Genomic DNA, 19,240 nt, shown 5'->3' on the forward strand with positions numbered 1-19,240 from the left:
CTCTCTTTTTTTAATGTTTGATACTTCTAATCCTTGATTTTCAGGAGGTAAAAAGATCTCTTGAATGGTTTAATTTAGGCAAATTATATTTTTTTGGCTGCCCTTTTTGAAAATAAACTTGTGCCTGCTCTTTTCCGGTTTCCTCATTTTAGCTATATCAGAAAAAGTTGACCTCAGGAAGACACCTTACTTGAACTCTTAATTGCAAAAACTCATTTGTTCAACTAGCCAGAAGCTGTAAGCTTTGAAAGCGAGCCTTGAGCAATGTCTAGTGCCAGCTAACTGTAGCAAGAGAAACTGCTAGCCTCTCTTGATAGTGTCTGCTGCACATGCAGCTGTGGCAACTGGCTATAGCAAGGCAAGCTCTTTCTGCACCTTCAGGTTTGGGCTAGTAAACTGTAGCAGGTCTGTGTTGTTGGGGCTGCAAAGAATTGGCCCATGCTGGAGGAAGAGCAAGCTGTTAACTAATATTCCTGTGTATGTCCTCCCCCTCCCCACATACTATTAAACCTTAAAAATGAAGCAATTATTATAGTCAGATATAAGTAAATTATTTTTGGCATTTTTTCATTGAAAATTCCTACTCCCAGTTTCATGAAAAAAGTCATATTCACCATCTGAACTTTTACAGAGAAGGCAGTACTTACAACAACAAGATGAAGTTACCTGGAAACCCTGACTGTGGTTTCGATTAGGAAATAACCTTTCTTTTAAAGAGAAAATGCTAAATGCTCTTGTTTGAGGAATTGTTTTCAGTAATGTCTTCAGAATGGGTGTGTTTAAGTACTGTAGAAGGTAACTTAGCATATTGCCTTTTTTATTTCTGTAGATTGTTGTATTATTTTCATGAGAGTGAGATGCTTGTTAACATCCACTGTTCATTGCCGTTCATAATAGTATAATGTCATATTTTCCCCTAAAATATCTATTTTAAGCTGGTATAATTTAAAGACAGTGGAGTGACATTTTATTTTGAGTTTTGACAAATGGCAGTTTCATTACAGTTGCAATCACTCTGGCTGCTCCTTTAAAAGCAACTTTATAATAGAGGATTGAGAGAGACTTTCCTAAATCACTAGTTTTGTTTTTTTTTTTTTCCTTTCCTTTTTCACCCTTTGTTGCTTTATGTACTTGTGTAAGTAGTAGGACATGGTCAGAGTCCTGGAGTTCTGGGACTGTTCCCAGTGCTATGATATGTTGATAATACTGGGTACCACTGCCACCAAAGATCCAGTGTGTGCTTTGGCAAGGTGAACTATGCTGCAAATTCTAGGGCAGTTTATAGAATTCATGAGTTTCGAATACTTCAGTTAATTATACAAAAAAAAAAAAAAAAAAAAAAACTCTCAGTGCTGTGCAGCTATTTAATGACTTTTTTTTTAAATAGTTCCTCAAGTTGTTCTTGTGTGCTGTGGCATTTGAATGGAGAAAAATACAATTATTCTGTTTTTAAGGGAAACTTAAAGACTAGCAGCTGATGAGTTCTATGGTCTCCATGAAGGAATAGAAACAATTTGAAGCATGTTGTAATCTATATTTTGAAATAGATCATTACAATGATGTTTGTATGTAATAAATATTAATCTAAGCCTGTATACATGTGGGCAAATGGATGGTAGGTTCTTCAGAGCATGAGATTATATGTAATCACTCTGACACCTCTTCATCTGCTGTCTCATGGATAATCCATGTTTGGAATATATTTTTTTTCAATTTTAGGTCCTTAAAGTTTTAAATTGTAGCATATAGGAAGAAAAGTATTATCGTGATGTAGGCCTCTGTTATGATGAAATCTGTTTTTCACACAGAACTGTGTCCTATCTGTACTGGTCTTAATGCTAATAGACTGAGGTGCACCACCAGTAGTGCACTAAAAAATAAACTATTTCTTTTCACGACTCATTGAGTAATTAAACACTTGGCACAATCTCTTGATGTGATGGTATGAAGCACAGGGTCAGTGTCCTGCATTTTCTTCTTCATGAAATTGGTGAATGTTGCTGTATGGTTGGTAGACAGAGGTTTAAGTGACTTGCTTGTGGTTATATAGAAAGTCTGTGGCAGAGGATATATATCCCTGCCTAGATATATAGATATCTATCTCCCTAGATATCTCCCTAGATCAGAAGACATGGTTACATGTACGTTTTTCCATGGTACAGCTGGTTTACACAGTACTTAACCCCTTCCCCTGCTATTGCTTTATGTTTTTGTGTTTTGTTGCTTTGTGTGTTTATCTGGAGTGGGAGTAATGCAGGTTACTGCACTTTATTGGGAAGTTTGCAACTAGAATCACTAGTTTGAGGATAAATACTAGAATTTAATACACATTTTTAATATATATAATACTAGGAAAAAATGTTTTGAAATAGCTTCACACTGAAAAATCATTTTCCAATTCTGACAATGGATTGGTACTGCACAGAAATATGAAAATTGGATTCTCTTTAGTATAAAAAAATATTCATTTTTTTGTGACAAAAAAATACATGTGAATTTATGGGGATTCTTAAGAACATGCAGTGTTCAGTATAGGGAGTACTCAGCTTTAATGCAGAAGTGTATATCAGAATTAGTAGTTTTAGTAATTTCACGAGACATACAGAAACCTGAGTTTTAGACCCTTGTTGTTCAAGGAAAAAAGAAAGCAAGCTATCAGTAAAGGGAAAGGATTGCATGAATGCTGCATTTATTATGTGAATAAGCTAGATCAGCGTTTTCAGAATGACCTTCATATAAATGTGTAACGCTTATGCTCATAAAGTTGGATGACTGAGGGAGGACTTGCTTAAGTAAATTAATTTTGTTTTTTTCCTGGCAAAGTGAAGTTCGAAGGTTCCTGCCTCTCGATGCTAAAAAAAAAAAAAAAAAAAAAAAAGCCCCAAAACAAACAACAGACCAAAGCAAAATAAACAAAAAGCACAATATATATATATATATTTTTATCTGCTGGTGGTTGAGTAAACCTGGATTTAAATAAATGGAGTTACCATCTGAGAAGCGTGGATGCCAGACATGCTTGACACCTTGATATACTTCCTATCTTCTTTTTTTTTCCTTGTTTTTTAGTTCAGGTGTCATAAAGATTAAAGTTCGTCTTCTCAGAAGCAGGATTCATAGTGTAATGATACAGTTTCGTGTAAGGTTTCAGTGCTGTTACTCACTTTAATGAAGGGAAACAAATTGAGTGGAGCAGTCTGTGCATAGGATATGAAAAAGGTGGTATTTTTTTTTCCAGTGTTAAAACGTCTGGTCATCTGAACTATAAGCCAGTGTGGACTTCAGCACCAAATGCCAGTGCTCATTTCTGCAGTATCGGCGTGAACGCTTCTTCCTCCCTATTTCACTTCTTACTTAAGTTTCTTACTTGAGATACTAGATGTTTAGCAGTCTTATGTTGTTTGTATTCACCTCTAATCTACCTGGGAAAAGAGCAGACTGACATTTGACTGTTCCAAGTACTAAAAAATAACTCTTCCATGCCTCCAACAGAATTAAAGATCAATTTTTACCTTTCTGTTAGTTTCAAAGAAAGTAAATACACTGAAAAAGTAAATTCTCAAGTCTTTTTTAATTGGTAAAGAAGGTAAAATAATCTTCTGGTTTGTTTGTTTAAATCTTTTGCAGGTAATCCTTTGAGCCATTTTTATAGAGGAAGCCCAAAATCTGGGGAGTTGATTATGGTAAAAGAAGATGGTTGGCTTATCCGTGCACTTCTCCTGTTCCACCATGAACACTCTGAGAGGCTGTTTTCAGTTTTAAGAACTGCTCTGATGTTTTAGTTGGTTGCTGTATGTGCATGTCTGTCTACTCTTTTTCAGTCTGCGAGTACTCCATTGTGCCATCAGATTTCAGGGTTGTACTACTAATAATTTTCGAGTTGCAGCAGGTGTCTCTGGTAAGACTTCTTGACCAAATCAAAAGGCTCTTTAGTTGGAAGACCATAGGGCAGTCACAGGATAGGGAAAATCAAAATGACGCATAAAGGGGAGTGATGTTTGTTAGTTTGGTCACACACGATCACAGTTGTACTTGAGTAACGTCAGTGCAGGTCTCTCTCTTCCTTCTGGTATTGGGCTCATCCTAATGTAACATTGAAGCAAGGTGCATCAATGCATGTTTTGCATTTAAGAATGTCTAAATGGCGTATGGTTAGAAGAATGTTTATCAAGCTTTTCTTGGTGAGAAGTTTATCTCCTTTTCCTTTGGAGGTCAATTTTCTTGCATCTGCTTTTGTCCTAATCAGATTAGGATTGCTGCACCTACACTTTTTCCGGGGTTGTAGCACATTTACTTGCCTTAGGTTACTTAGCTTGTTGATTCAGAAGTGTTCCTTTTGGGAATTGTATCAGCACTGTACACTGACTTCCTTTTAGTTCCAAGGTGCAACTTAAGCATTTCCATTTGATCTGTTAAGGGCTGAATAGCTTTTGCTTTGTCTGCTAAAGTGGATAAGGGTTTATTGTGCAGTTTTCTCTAATACTTGATAGATTAGATAGTAAAGTATGCTCCGTTCCTAGGCTTCCGTCCTTCGTACTGAAGCCTGTAACTATTAATCTCTAATGGCACCTGGAGTGCACAAAATCAGGCTTGGTCCTTATCTTAAATGAGCTGTTTGATTTTATTGTACTTAGTTGTGAAAACAGTGGAGCCAAAAAAAAAAAAAAAGGTGTTTGATGCTTCTGCCAGTGGTATTACTAACAATTCTTGTGTGATTATTGCATCTGTTTGAATGCTGCCTTTACAGGGTAGTCCTCTATGGTTTGGTTTGGCCTTGTATGTGATCCTGGTCTCCTTCCTTACTCCAGCTATGTTGAAACAGCAGTGCTTTTTTTTTTCTTAATGACAGCAGAACCTGTCTGCTGTCAGTGAACAATTATTTTATTTTCTCTTGCTCTTTGCAATTTTATTTTTTTAATCTTTGTTCACCTTTTAATGTTTTTAATGTCTAGCATTAGATTTCAGTGTTTGTTGCATTGTGTGAATGCTTTGGGCTTTAATTCTTTTTGTTCAGCCCTGTTTTCTTAGCTGTGTTTCAGTGCTAAGTGTTCTACGTATGGAACCCTTTCTCCTAACACAGTCACTTGATTGGTGTGACGTGTTTCTTCAAGGTGCATTATTTAATGCTTCACTTTGCAATATTTTAAGTTGTGTTGTGTCAGTGAGGTAGTTCTAGTGAATTTTGTTTAGTCTTTCAGGTTTTCTCTAGTGAGCAAGTAGCATAGTGCTTTTGAAGGTGATTATTTGACTTTCTTGAAATTAATGTTAAATTCTAGATTTGTTGAATATATTTCATCTCCTAGTATTTTTAACTTTGGATCAATCTGAAACACAGCAGCAGCTGTGCAGAGTGAAACTTAATTTATAAATTGATTAGATAATATAACTTTTATTTAAAATCTGGTGACTTTTGATATTGGATCAAATGTAACAAATCTTGCTAATGGATTGTAAGTGATCAAGTATTGTAGGTGTGCAAAGTACACAATGGCAAATGTTTTCCTTATTGATTTCTTTCAATTAATCTCCTTTCTTTTTCATTGTGGTTGTAGTCATTCTTAGTTCCTAGCAGTCTGATTTCAAACATGATGTTTTCTGTGAATTAAGTATAATTCACCTTTCAAATGACCTGTAAAACATTCATGTCTAACCAGTTGTTGAAGTTGTTGTCTGCTTGAAAATTGTTTCAGTTAAAATGGGAAAAAAAATAACATAAGTTTCCTGCAAATTTTTTACTGTAGCTCAAATATTAAGTTCTCATTAAAAATAAAATAAAATGGTGTAAGGGACCTGTGTAGGTGCTTGAATATGAAAGAAAATATTTTTGTTTAACTGTTAGTCCTTGCCCATTATTTATGAGAACTTTTTCCCTAAATCTTTACTATTTGTCAGTTTTAAAACTTGTAATTTTATGTGAACCATTATTTGTGCCTTTATTTCCCTTGATATTCTTTGTCCTTATTTAGTGCACTTGGTTTGCAATTAGTAATGATATACATGCAGGCTGCTTCTTCCAGAGATCTCCAGGCTGCGTATAACATAAATAAGTATGAACAGATAAGGTAAATGAGGGAAATGAAGATGAAGTAAAATAAGAATTCCTCAATAAACAGTTGGCTTTTTGCTTTAAGAAAAAAAAAAAATCTGAAAGGTTGCACAACAGCTTTTATGGTGTGCTATTGCAGACGTGTCTGTGGTATTCCTTTTCCGTACCTGAAACAAACCTTAAGCAGGCTTGACCACAACTTTACATACAACTTGTACAGAGCTATGATCGTGTGGTTTTAGAGGTGTAGCTGTAGTACTTTAGGATGCAATAAAGAATTTATCTGAATGAACAGGACCAATGGCTCCAATAGTTCATCTTAGAATAGTAACCTAAGATACTTAAAAATTAACTTCTTATTCAAAGTGTTCACTTGATTATCACTATCAGAATTGGAGTATTATTTGAAGACTAATAGCACTTTTCCAGTTTTCAGATGCATCTGTAGGTAAAGATCGTGTAAAACATTTGGTTTAATTCTGAATTCAGGTTATTGTTTTTCTTTCCCTGTGTATATAACATCTTTGAAGAAATACAGTCATTGTCACTCATACTGTAAAGCTGAAAGTCTTTTCTCTTAAAAGAGGGAGAAAGGAGTTACTTAGCATGTTAAACAGGTAGCTGTGGAAAGAAAAGAACTAGTTTACTATTTTTATTTACGGTACTCATCCCCAGGGTAAATAACTTTTTAAACAACTTTCCAAGAAACTGTACTTTCAGATCTGTTGAATGTAGTTTCACAAAATCCCAAATCAATCTTACTATCTCTCTGTTTTCATGTAAATTATGGTAAAAAATGATACCTTTGAAAGGGAGTAGGTTGTTCAGTTCTGGTTATCATTCCATAATTACCTTTAAGTTAGCTAGCTTAAGTTTTGCTTGGCTTCTTTGATGTAGCTTGGTTTGAGTCTGCACTCTTTACAAGTTTGAGGGAAGTATCTGTATTTTCTGCTGCTGTTAGCAGTATCTGAGGTAGACAACTTTTTGTTTCCACCTTGTACCTAAAGGTTTAGCAGTGTTAAGACGAAAGAAAAATTGTAAGAAAGAATTAACCTGATCGGTTAATGAGCAGTTGCAAAGTATTTCTTCATCCTCCTGTTTTCTGATATGCTTCTGTCATTCTGCAGAGCTACTGTCAAAATAGCAATGCTATTAAACGGCGTGGCTGTCACATCCAGTGCTTGGAGATGCAGATTAGATATTCAAAATAGAAATGTTTGTAGATCAGTTTCTTGTATGTATGACACATCTATTCAAATTGAAATGTGAAATTCCATAGTTATCACAGACTGGTAACTTGGAGTGAAAGAGAAGGAATGTAATTTGTTAAACTTTGTATGTGACACCTGTTAGTCACAACTTCAAGTTCAAATGTACTTTTTTGTCTATTACTAGGAAAATCAAGGGATTCCCAGTCAGCCAGAATGGAATCTGAAATTGTGCCGAAAGTTACCAAAATGACAGTGTCTGGAAAGAAACAGTCGATGGGATTTGAAGTTCCATGGTAAGCCAAGCCCACTTGCATCAAGGTACATCAGTAGCTCTTCTTTCTGACTGATGCACCTGTAGCAAGCTTTCTTCTTCTTTTCTTTCTATTTTTACAGCAGTTTTAGTGTCACTCTCCAGAACAAACCATTTCAGCTTCTTGTTTGACTCACAATTACTTTCAGAAGATGGTACCTCACGTTTTGAGTTTAACAAATCCTTTCACTATGAATAGTGTAGAGAGATATCGGCTATTCAGATTATTTAAACATCCGCTTCATAGAATACTGAACATTCTTGGGGTTCGTTTATTTTAAATTTAGTTCGCTAAGTGGAATTATGAAATCAATAAATCTTAACTGTAATTGCTTGTTCTTCAAAGGAAGTAATACATTTAAGAATAATTTATGGGGAAAATAATCACTTAAGACTAAATTTTGTCTTCCTCTGCAGCTTTTATTAACCTTAACAGGTGTTCAGGGTACAACTGTTGTAGAGAAGAAATCAGTCCTCCTTGTGCTTTAGCTGAAATAATGTTATTGAGTAGTAATTCTAATTTTACCCTAACTTGGAACTGCTGAGGAGATGTCTTGTTAAGAGTGCGAAAACACATGCTGAATCAGAGTCCACCTACAATACCTACCTACAACAGTAATCAGCAGTAAATGCTTTAATGTAAGGACAGGTCAAGCATGTTGGGAATACAGTCTATGAAATGTCACTGCATGTAGCATTCTGTGGCTCCTCCATCGCCGCCTTTTCCTTTAGGATTGGGCTGGCTTCTGTTAATAATGTTTAATGCAGTTTTCTTGTTTGGATATGCTTATTGTGACTTTGAGCTCAATCTTATAGTTACATACTCTGTGCCACGAAATAGCATGGTTATCCTCAGGAAAATAGCTCATGAGCATAAGCAGTGCCAACATCCCCACCTCAGCTGCAATATTTGCAGTTCTGATCTGGAAAGCATTTTGAGGAGCAAGAAGATAGCATGGTTTTTATTTTACACTACCTTGTGCGTGTTTGGTGTAACTGTGTAGAAAGTAACCAACTATTACCTAGTTTCTTAAGTGCATTTAATACAGGGGTGTAAGGCTGATATCATTATATCCTTAAGACTGTTAAATGCCACTGCTGAATGAAATTGATGTCTTTCAGCTACTTAGATGCAATAAAATGTAAATTAAAAATTCCTGGGATTTCAAAATCCTCTTTCTGTGCTGTTTGAGATTTGCAATACATAAGAGGAAACATATTGTTCTTCCTCTCTCGTTTGCTGATTAGTGAGTCTAATGACTGAATCATATTAACTTAATGGAATCTTCATCTTTGGTGTTTCTATTTCCCTGCTTAAATAGGAGTTCTTTGTGATAATAAAATGATGCAGATATAATTTTATAAAAAGTAATCATAAAGGAGTGAAAAAGGAGTGTGCCACTTAGTCCTTTAGCAGCTCAGTAGGGATGGTAGTGATTGCATTTTTTAGCTGTAATAAAATAATGGCTATATGAAATGTTTATTAATAAGAATAAATACAGAATCTAGTCTCTCATTTAATGACTGCCCCACCTTGTGTAAGTGTGTCTACTTCATAGGGAAGGATGAAATAAGAATGTTTCCTTGTGTAGGCTAGAAAAATTCTTTGATAGGTTAATGGTGACTCAGTCACAACTAAGCTACTACTGATATATTCAGGTTTAAATCTTTGGTTGGAATATGTTTAGTTAATTCACTTCACTTGATTAGCATTTCAGCAGTGCTGCTAAATAAGAACAAGCCTCTTTTTCTCCACTCTTTTCAGAGGGTGGTGGGTACAGGCTGCCAGAGGAGCTGTGGGTGCCCCTTTCCTGTAACGGGATTCAAGGCCAGGTTGGATGAGGCCCTGGAAAGCCTAATCTAGTGGTTGGCAGCCCTGTCTGTAGCAAGGGGGTTGAATCTAACTCTAACCATTCTGTGATTCTATGATTCCTGTAGAAATTGTATGGATGTTAGGCATTTACTTTTAAGCTAGCGTAAATAGGAATAGAGTGGTTTATTGAAGAATAGTATGAGATTTTGAGGACTTTCTGCCATATTGGTTGATTGGTTCAATTGAAATTGCAATGTTATCTGCATGTTTTAAGAATCACACTTGTACAAACCTGTGATGACCTACTTTGTCTGCAGACCACTGGAGCAGTTTGACATACAGATCTGAGGGAGGTGGCCTTGACCATATCTTACCTTCTCTGCTTAGGACAGTGTAATTTACTCTGCCTGATTCCTAACAGATGGAGCCTGACTTGCACTTTTCCATGGTTTCTGTGTAAGGTCTATGCTAAATATATTGAAGTTACCTGAAGCACTATTGTTGTCTTGCAAGCCTGTAATGACCTGGTAGCTTTTGTGTGTCTACTTCTATACTTGAAAAACAAAGGAAAACCTTTCTCCCGGTCTCAACTCCCTAAGTATGAGTTTTTTTTTCTTATACATTTATCTGCTGGTTTATCGATAATTTATATGAAGATGAATTCTCAGGGAAAACCATAGATTTATGCTATTAATGCCTAAGAGGTTTTTAAATTATTTTTTCAGATTCTCTTTGTTACTTATGCACTGATAAATGTACGGCAGAGGGCTTATAATAATGCATATTTCTAAGTACGTAGTTTGTGTCTCTGACTGAAAGCACAATATTATAAATTGTTCATAGCAGTTTTGATAACCTTGAATTCTAAAGCAAGTGTGATTCGTTAGCCTTTGCAGTTTGTACTGCCATGCTCTCACTGCTGGATATCTGCATGCTGTTGGTCTAGACACCATTTCAAAGTGATTCTACTGTATGCTAGTTTTTGTTGTCAACTTTTATGGAATTTTAAAGATAATTCATGGGCCACATTTTTTAAAACAGTGGTCTAGCATTAACAAAACTGATCATTATTTGAGTAGCTACTCAGTCTTTATGATTCCAATTTTGTTATGATACATGACCTCATAATAATAAATGAACCTTCATTAAAATATGAATGGGGTCTTAGAAGCCATGAATTAGTCTGGGCATTGATTGCCTTTGAAATTGTCTCTGGAAAATGCAGTTTGCTCACTTCTGACTGGCTGTTTTTCTGGTGCTCTAGCAGGATTAATTACAGGGCTTTCTCTTGTCAAATCATGAAGGAAAACAGAAAAAACCGTGAGCAAAAAAGGGACATTATTTTAACCAGCCTGACCAATATTGTGTAATTAATAATTTTGAAAGGGGAAATAAATGTAGACATTCCTGTAATGACTCTATGTACTCCGAAAGAGTCGGTTGTATAAAAATAGTTCATGAAGCATCCAGACTAGAAGATTGAAAATAATACTTAAAAGCTAAATTATGCAGAGTTAATCTTCAGCAGGTAAATTTTCAGGTTCTTCGTTGAATGTCTGGTAGTGTGAACCTCAGTAAAAACACAGTTGCATGAGGATGAGTGTCTTTTAGCTTGTTTTGTGGCAGCATATGTTATACTTCAGGATTTCTTGTTTCCAGAAAACACTGATGTACCCATAACACTTAACTCAGTTTGATCTTACGGTCTATGTTGGCAAGACAACATAGGAAGTGTCTTTCCTGGCAGTTCTGGTTGCTACTAAATGTTGATCTTTGCCAGGCATTTGTCTTCTCATTGCTAAGAAAAAGGTGTGGTAAGAGCTTTGGACATCTGTGACTGAACTGGTGGTGGTCAAGCCTGTTTTTAACAAGTTCTTATGCAATGGTGCAAGCAAATGGTTAGGAAGTGGTCTTCCTCCAAATAGAAATGGGAAATCCGCTGTTATCTATTATGGAACAGGATGCTTTCAGATTTCCAGAACGTAATATTATCTGAAACCTTTAGAAATCTAGATGGAGTAGTCTACTAACAGTTTCAAATATTTTACCCCTGAAATAGTAGCAAGGCCTAGTGGGTAGAGTCATGTTTTGCTCATTATTTCACTAGTATATTATCTAGTGCCTTTTCCTTGAACCACCCAAATACATACTCGTTTTGGCATCCTAGGGCAGTGGTAGTCACACCAGAAGGTACTTAATCATGAGAGAGTAATTGTTTTATCTGCTCTTGATTCCTTGAGGAGCTGTAAGTGGTTTGAATTCTGCCACTCCACATTCATCATATTTTTGGAATTCATACTGACGTAGTCTTTGGCTTATGGGAAAATCTGAGCTTCTGAGTCTAGAAAATAAAATCATTACTAACTAAGTAGAATTTAGAAACTTACTAACAACTTTCAAAATATCTTTTTGTTTTTTTAAAAGGCTTTGGAAAGCTACAGGATAACATGTTTTTTGGATCATGTTACTTCAAGTTTTATCTAAATGTTTTCCTTTTAATGCTTTTCATTTTTGAAAAATTGGTTTTGGAAGTAATGCAGATGCTGCAAAGGAGAGAACACTGGATTGCTGAATGCAAAGGCTGTTTTGATCTGGCTACTTCTTTCTAGTAATTCAAGAGTTAGAATGTTAACAAAAAGAAATGACACCAATGTGAAATATCATATTTGTGTTATACTGTAACTTTTGCATATTAGCAACCGTCATAATGCTTCAGTGTGAAAGTGATTAGATGTTGAGCTGGCACTGAATTGAGCTTCATCTTGGGGGGGGGGGGGAAAGAAAAACGATAAGAATTTAATCTTGTTGGAAGGCATCTAACACAAACGAGTTTTAAATAGGTTAATATACGGTTCAGGCCAAACTGGTCTGGTGTGCTTTATATAATTTGGATGTTTTTAAATATGTTGTTAGAATGTGTAGAAAACTTCCTCTGCAGTTCTGCAATCCTATGAATTTTTTGCTTTCTATCAACTTGTTTTTCAGTCAGTTTTAATAAAGTATCTCTGAAGAGAAATTAGAGCAGATACTTGTGCCATTCCAAAGTAGATTTTTCAGCTTGAACTTAATGTACTACTTAAGGAATTAAAAACAAACAGGCAAACAGGTATTTTGTTCAGGCTGATAGAAATGCATTTTTCTTTTACCAGCAAAAGAAAGCACAAATGACTGTAGTGACTTATTTTTCCATGCAATAGCTCACTCCCTTTTCTATAACTGATGAGTCATTAGTTTTTAGAGTTTAGGAAATCAAGTGCATCTTTTATAAAGAATATTTGGCTTGTCACTATATGATGTTATGTACTGGAGCTCATCTGAAGCTATACTTGATGACATATTATGGCTAGTTTCCTGGTGTCATGGGATCAAAGGATCATAGAATGGTTTGGGTTGGAAGGGACCTTTGAGATCATCTAGTTCCAAACCCCCTGCTATAGGCAGTGTCATCTCTCTTTCAACCAGATTGCTCAGAGCCCCATCCAGCCTGGCCTTGAATATTTCCAGGGAGAGGGCATCCACAACCTCTCTGGGCAACGTGTTCCAGTGTCTCACTACCCTCGCAGTAAAAAATTTCTTCCTGATATCTAGTCTAAATCTACCCTCTTCCAGTTTAAAGCCATTTCCCCTCATCCTGTTACTTTGTGCCCTTATAAAAAGTCCCTCCCCAACTTTCCTGTAGGCCCCCTTCAGGTACTTCAGGCTGCTATAAGGTCCCTCTGGAGTCTTCTCTTTTCCAGGCTGAAGAGCCCCAGCTCTCCCAGCCTCTCCCTGTAGGGAAGGTGCTCCAGCCCTCTCATCATCTTTCCGGCCCTCCTCTGTTCTTGCTTCAACAGCTCCGTGTTCTTCTTGTGTTGGGGGCTCACAGGAGTGGAGTCTCACAGGAGTGGGGTCTCACAGGAGCGGAGTAGAGGGGCAGAATCACCTCTCTTGACTTGCTGGTCATGCTTTTCTTGACACTACCCAGGATACAGTTGGCCCTCTGGGCTGCAAGCACTCGTTGCCAGCTCATGTTGAGTCTTTTGTCAACTGACACCCCTAAAATCCTCCTCCTCAGGGCTGCTCTCAAGCCATTCTCCACCCACCTGTATTTGTGCTTGGGATTGACCTGACCCAGATGTAAGACCTTGTACTTGGCCTTGTTTAACTTCATGAGGTTGGCCTGAGCCCACCTCTCAAGCCTGTCCAGGTCCCTCTGCATGGCATGCCTTCCCTCTAGTTTGTCAGCTGCACTGCTCAGCTTGATGTTGTCTGCAAACTTGCTGAGGATGCCCTCAATCCCACTGTCCATGCTGCCTACAAAGATGTTAAGTAACGCCAATCCCCGAGGAACAAATCAAAATAAAAAATGTCATGAGTGTGTGACCAAAGGCAGTAGATTGATACTGTTTTCCTTTAAATGGTTTACAAAATTTTAGTAGGATAACTTCACATGTAAATAGACTTTCAACAGAGTTGTGCATTCATTATGCAGCAGCATAGATACTGTCTGTCTCCTGCTACCTGCATGACATAAACCATGTTTGGTGCTTAGCTAATTTGAGAAAATGATGACCGTGTATCAAGTCTTGATGCAGCATCTCAGCTTTAAGTTTTGGAATAGGAGCCAAAAATCAAGTATGAATATTTCTGCTTTGGGGTCCTCACAGTTATGAGCAAGAACTTGGCTTTGGGCCTTATAAAAAGGTGTCAAAACAAATCATTCTGATATAGTCCTAGAAGCTAGGCTCTGAAACTGAGTTAAGAAAGGGGGGACTATAAAATGGCTGTCACAGCTTATGGCTATAATTAGAGGCTAAACTTCCATTCATTCTGAACATTTACTAGGCTAAACAGTTTAGGTTGTAATGCTTGAATTGCTTTGTTGAGTAGAGTAGCTTGGCTGGACTATGTTGTTTCCTGAGATACAGGAAATGGAAAGGAACTAATACAATGCAAATACTCCTATGAGTGCTAATGCAGACAGAAACGAGAAGTAACGTTGTGTTGAATTTTCAAAAAAAAAAAAAAAAAAAAAAAGGTAATGTGACATGAGATTCTGAAGTATCATACCAAAGTAAGTACTTTGAATTATAAAAATTGAAAAGAGGAAAACTGAAGTTTCCTTCCTACTGGTATGTAAATGAGATGTGGAGACTGAAAGATTCGGTCTTGAAATGAAGATAATTGTGTTAGCTTTTGGTAGTGCTTCTGAAAACCTGCTAGAATCAGTTCTACAGAAAGTAGTCTGCACCACAGTGGAACTGCATTGGAAAGGATTTGCAGTTTTCCAGGGGAAGAAGCCTCTTTTCCTTGTGGGAACAGTCTGTAGGAATTTTCAAAATACTGTAATTGTCAGTGGTTTGTGTATTCAAGTTTGCATTAATGTAACGTTCTCGTGCCTATTGTAACTGTTCTGTTCTGTCTTGCTGTTTACTTTAAGTGATTCACTGTAGAGCTCTGTTAACAACCAAGAGCGCTTTTGCTTTCTTGAAGATGTTTCTTAGGGTTTAATTCTAGTGGCTGTAGCAGGTATGAAATCTTATCATGAATATTCTCAGAGTATATGTGTGAATTAGGAAAATACCTTCCTGCGGCAGGGGGGTTTGGAACCAGAAGATCTTTGAGATCCCTTCCAATCCAAGCTATTCTGTGATCCTGAGATGCTCAATATTAGCATTAGTGTAGTAATGTGATAGAACAGGATGGAAGAGGAGTTGGGGAATCCAAATCTCCATGGTCCTGGGTGCCTTGTTTTGTGCATAAAACAAACTTTTTCAGTATTGATAAATGTGACTTCACAGAATCACAGAATTTCAGGGGTTCAAAGAGACCTCAAGAGATCACTGAGTCCAATGCCGTGCTAAAACAGGTTCCCTACAGTAGGTCACACAGGTAGGCATTCAGATGGGTCTTGAATATCTCCATAAAAGGAGACTCCACAAGCTCTCTGGACAACGTGTTCCAGTGCTCCGTCACCCTTACTGTAAAGAAGTTCATCTGCATTTTGTATGGAATTTTGTGTTCAAGTTTTAGGCCATTGCTCCTTGCCCTATCACTGTACACCACAGAGGAGAGCCTGGCCTCATCCATTTGCCTCCCACCTCACTTTAGATATTTATAAATGTTGATCAGATACCCCCTCAGTTTTCTTTTCCCCAGGCTGAACATACTCAGGTTACTCAGCCTTTTCTCATATGGGAGGTGTTCCAGGCCCTTTAGTACATTTGTGGTCCTCCACTGGATTCCTTTTAGAAGATACCTGTCTTTTTTGAACTGGGGAGCCTAGATCTGGACGCAGTATTCTAAATGTGGCCTCACCAGGGCAGAGTAGAGGGGGAGGATAACCTCCCTCAACCTACTGACTGCACTCTTTAATGCACCCTATGATACCATTGGCCTTCTTGCCACAAGAGCACACTACTAGCTCATAGACAATCTGTTGTCCACCAGAACACCCAGGTCCTTCTTTGCAGAGCTCCTCTCTAGCACGTCATCTCCTAACCTAGACTGATGCATGCAGTTATTCTTTGCCAGATGCAAGACTCTACACTTGCTCATGTTAAACTTCATCAGGTTCCTCCCTGCCCAACACTCCAGTCTGTCCAGGTCTTGTTGAATGGTAGTACAGCCTTCTGGTGTGTCAGCCATTCCTCTCAGCTTTGTATCATCAGCAGACTTGCTGAGGGTGGACTCTACCCTTCGTCCAGGTCAGCTATGAAGGTTCTGAAAAAGATGTTGACTTATCTGTTATGATTCTGTGTAAATGTTGCACCTTAAATAGCAGCTCTGATATACTTTATTTCTACTCTTTCTATTATTTTGCTAGTGTTCTCACAGTGGAACTTCACTCTATTCAGCTGTACTTGTGCTGTAAGTGAAAGCTATTTTAAGATGCCTCAGAGCTTTCCCTCCATGTTAAAAGAAGTGGCTGTGAGAAGCTTTTGTTTATCAGAGTTTCATGAATTTTACAAGATTATTTCATATCTTGCTTTTGTGTGCAGTACTTGTCTGACAAGATGTTCAGAGCTGGTATTGTGAAGTTTTTATCCAGTTGCTTATCACTTCCACCTTAATGGACTTGTTGCTACTTATCAGATACTATTTTTTTTCTGAGGCTTATATGGTAAGGAAGGGAAGACTCTATTTCTCTCCTATATTTCTATATTTTCTTGGACATTTGCATTCCCTGTTTGTTTTTTTTTTTTTCCCCATATAGTGTGATTACTGAAGAAAATGGCCATGTTAACACACCTCAGAAAGGACTGCCAATTGAAGATGCCAGTGTAACTCCTGGGGTACTTGAGGCAGTATCAAAACCTGCTCTTTCATCCCAAGTAGCGCAGGTTTCAGAAGAGCAGAATACAGTGCCTACTCCAGTAAAAAAAACAAGCAAGACAAAACCACAAATAGATGTGAAAGCAGAGTTGGAGAAGAGACAAGGAGGAAAACAGCTACTTAATTTGGTGGTAATAGGTAATAATGTTACGTTACAGGTATAGAGATTAAAAACTCTGTTGATTGAATCTGGAAGTGATAAAAATGAGAATTGTCATCTCTTTATCATCTTATGCTGTTTTCAGTTGCATCTGTTTGACCATTGCTATTGGGAGAAAGTACAGTCAGATTTCCTTGGCTATACCATGAGGTTGAGTTAGCTTGCGTTTGACAGACTACTAAGATGTACTTTTGTAGTGTTCTTGGCAGTGTTTTCTTTTTAGCACTAATACGGGGATATTAGATGGCTGTCAACATTAAGTACCTGTTTCAGTATAGTGTCTCCCAGCACTGGTAAATTTCTGTGGATTGCATGAGCGTGCATGTGATTTTTCATATATTTTTGTCTATTTTATGTTGTACTATATTTAAAATTTGTAAATCAATTAAACTGGCATGTTTTTCCTCCATAGGACATGTTGATGCAGGCAAAAGTACTTTAATGGGTCATCTACTCTACCTCTTGGGAAATGTGAACAAAAGAACTATGCACAAATACGAACAGGAATCTAAGAAGGCTGGCAAAGCTTCGTTTGCATATGCGTGGGTCTTGGATGAAACTGGGGAAGAAAGAGAAAGGTAGAATTATCATTTTAATGGGAAATAAATAACATTGTTTTTCTGAAAGAGCAGATTTGTTAGGAAATCTACTAATAAGGCTTTGGTAGAAGCATTCTAAATGCTTAAAGATATTTACTCAGTGCTTACAAGTAAATATTTTGCTTTGTCAAAGTACATATCAAAAGAGAACTAATATACTGGATTGATTTCAAAAATGTAAATGAGAAGTTCAGTGTTTCTTCTCGTATACTTATGCTAAGGAGTGTAGAGTGGGACAAAAATGTACAATGCTAAAAGCCAGTTTTTTTAAAAGCTGCCTTACTGGTTAATTACTGCAAGTTTTCTCTCAACTTCGTTATTGCTGTGTGGGAAAGCTCTAGGTTAAGCTGTTTGTATGAAAGGGGATCAGAACAGTAAACTAAGCACTAAAATTTTGGTTCACACCTGACTTACCTTACACTGATTATCAAGTTTACAAAAAAAAGTATATTTACTTTACAGAAATTTACAGTTAAATTCTACCATATTGAAAAAGTATGTATTGGTGAAGCAGTGAAGCTAATTAAAAATAAAATAAAAAATATATATATATGACCTTTAAGAAAACTGTATAGAAAGTGACATGATATATTATGTTAAAAAAAAAAAAAGAACTTTCCTGTGTATGTGTGTCTATATCAATCTAGCTATAGATATGTGGGTTGCTCCAAAAGTAATGCCTCATATTTATTTCCATGTAAATGACTGCAGATACGAAGAGCACAATAACACTATTTAATAGAGCAAATTCTCAGCTACAAAACAGTTTTTCAACATAGTCACCACCGTTAGCTATACATTTTTGCCACTGATGAACAAGAACCTGTGTGCTGCGCTTGTAAAGATCTGCACCAGTGGAGGTGACCCACTATTTCACCCTTTCTTTGGTCCACAATTCATATCACCACTCACTGGACTGCCATTTTGACTCTGGCTTGTGGTAGTGACAGCGTGTCTTGCCACTTGTAATGATGTGATTCAGGAAACTTTCACCTTGAGCCTGGTATTTGTTCAGTAGGTACTGATAAACTTGCACATGGTGTTCTTTCTGTTCCTTTGTATACATTCATGGTACCCATCTGACGCGAACTTTATGACATTCTAATGTCTCCACCATTGTTTCCAAAGCATTCAAACTGATATTAAGCTCTTTTCAGCTCTGTACACAGTCCCCTGGTTGTCATCTGCTCTGGATGAGCTGGTTGAGACACTCTTCACTTTGTGGTGTGACAGCTGTGCATGGCTATCACACATAGAATATGGCTTGTCTTTCACACTGTTGTTGCTACTGCTGAAATGCGCCACCTGTCACCTCACTATGCTCACATTCACTCTTCATTTTCCTTTAGTGTTCAGCAAGCATCAGTGAATGTCAGTGAGTGCCATTTTTAATCTGCGGAGGAAATCAGAGACACACATTTGCTTCATATGCACTTCCATGCCAGATGCCATTGTGTCAGACTGCCCCTCTGCTGCCATGAGTCACACAGCAACAACATGTAATAGATTGTTGGTGGGAAGGTACGCCGTTTTACTGCCATGCCACCAACATCTGCCTCTGACTGTGGACCAGTGGAATAACATACGAGGCATTACTTTTGTAACAGCCCTCATGTTTTCATCATTCATCCATTGTTCCTCAGCATATAAACTCTTCTGGTTGCAAAGATAAATGTAACAGTGTAAACTGCTGCTGTAGAACATCAAGTAGACTGGTGGCTGTAGCGTGTTTACGTTTGTTTTAAAGGCAGATACACATCTGCAGCCACTGTGTGTATAACTAAACT

At 37.3% G+C, this 19,240-nt stretch overlaps 1 protein-coding gene across 4 annotated transcripts in view; it reads left to right on the forward strand.

Annotated features, from left to right (window-relative positions):
* Positions 1-19,240, forward strand: part of HBS1L (HBS1 like translational GTPase) — a 65,190-nt gene that overhangs the window by 29,773 nt on the left and 16,177 nt on the right. For all 4 annotated transcript variants that reach the window (XM_001234090.7, XM_015284167.4, XM_046939184.1 and 1 more), the window contains 3 exons: positions 7,442-7,550; positions 16,576-16,832; positions 17,267-17,432. In XM_001234090.7, the coding sequence (XP_001234091.3) occupies positions 7,442-7,550; positions 16,576-16,832; positions 17,267-17,432 (532 nt within the window). The remainder of the gene's footprint in view (positions 1-7,441; positions 7,551-16,575; positions 16,833-17,266; positions 17,433-19,240) is intronic.

This window comes from Gallus gallus, chromosome 3, assembly GCF_016699485.2.
Source record: "Gallus gallus isolate bGalGal1 chromosome 3, bGalGal1.mat.broiler.GRCg7b, whole genome shotgun sequence".
Taxonomy (NCBI): Eukaryota; Metazoa; Chordata; class Aves; order Galliformes; family Phasianidae; genus Gallus; species Gallus gallus.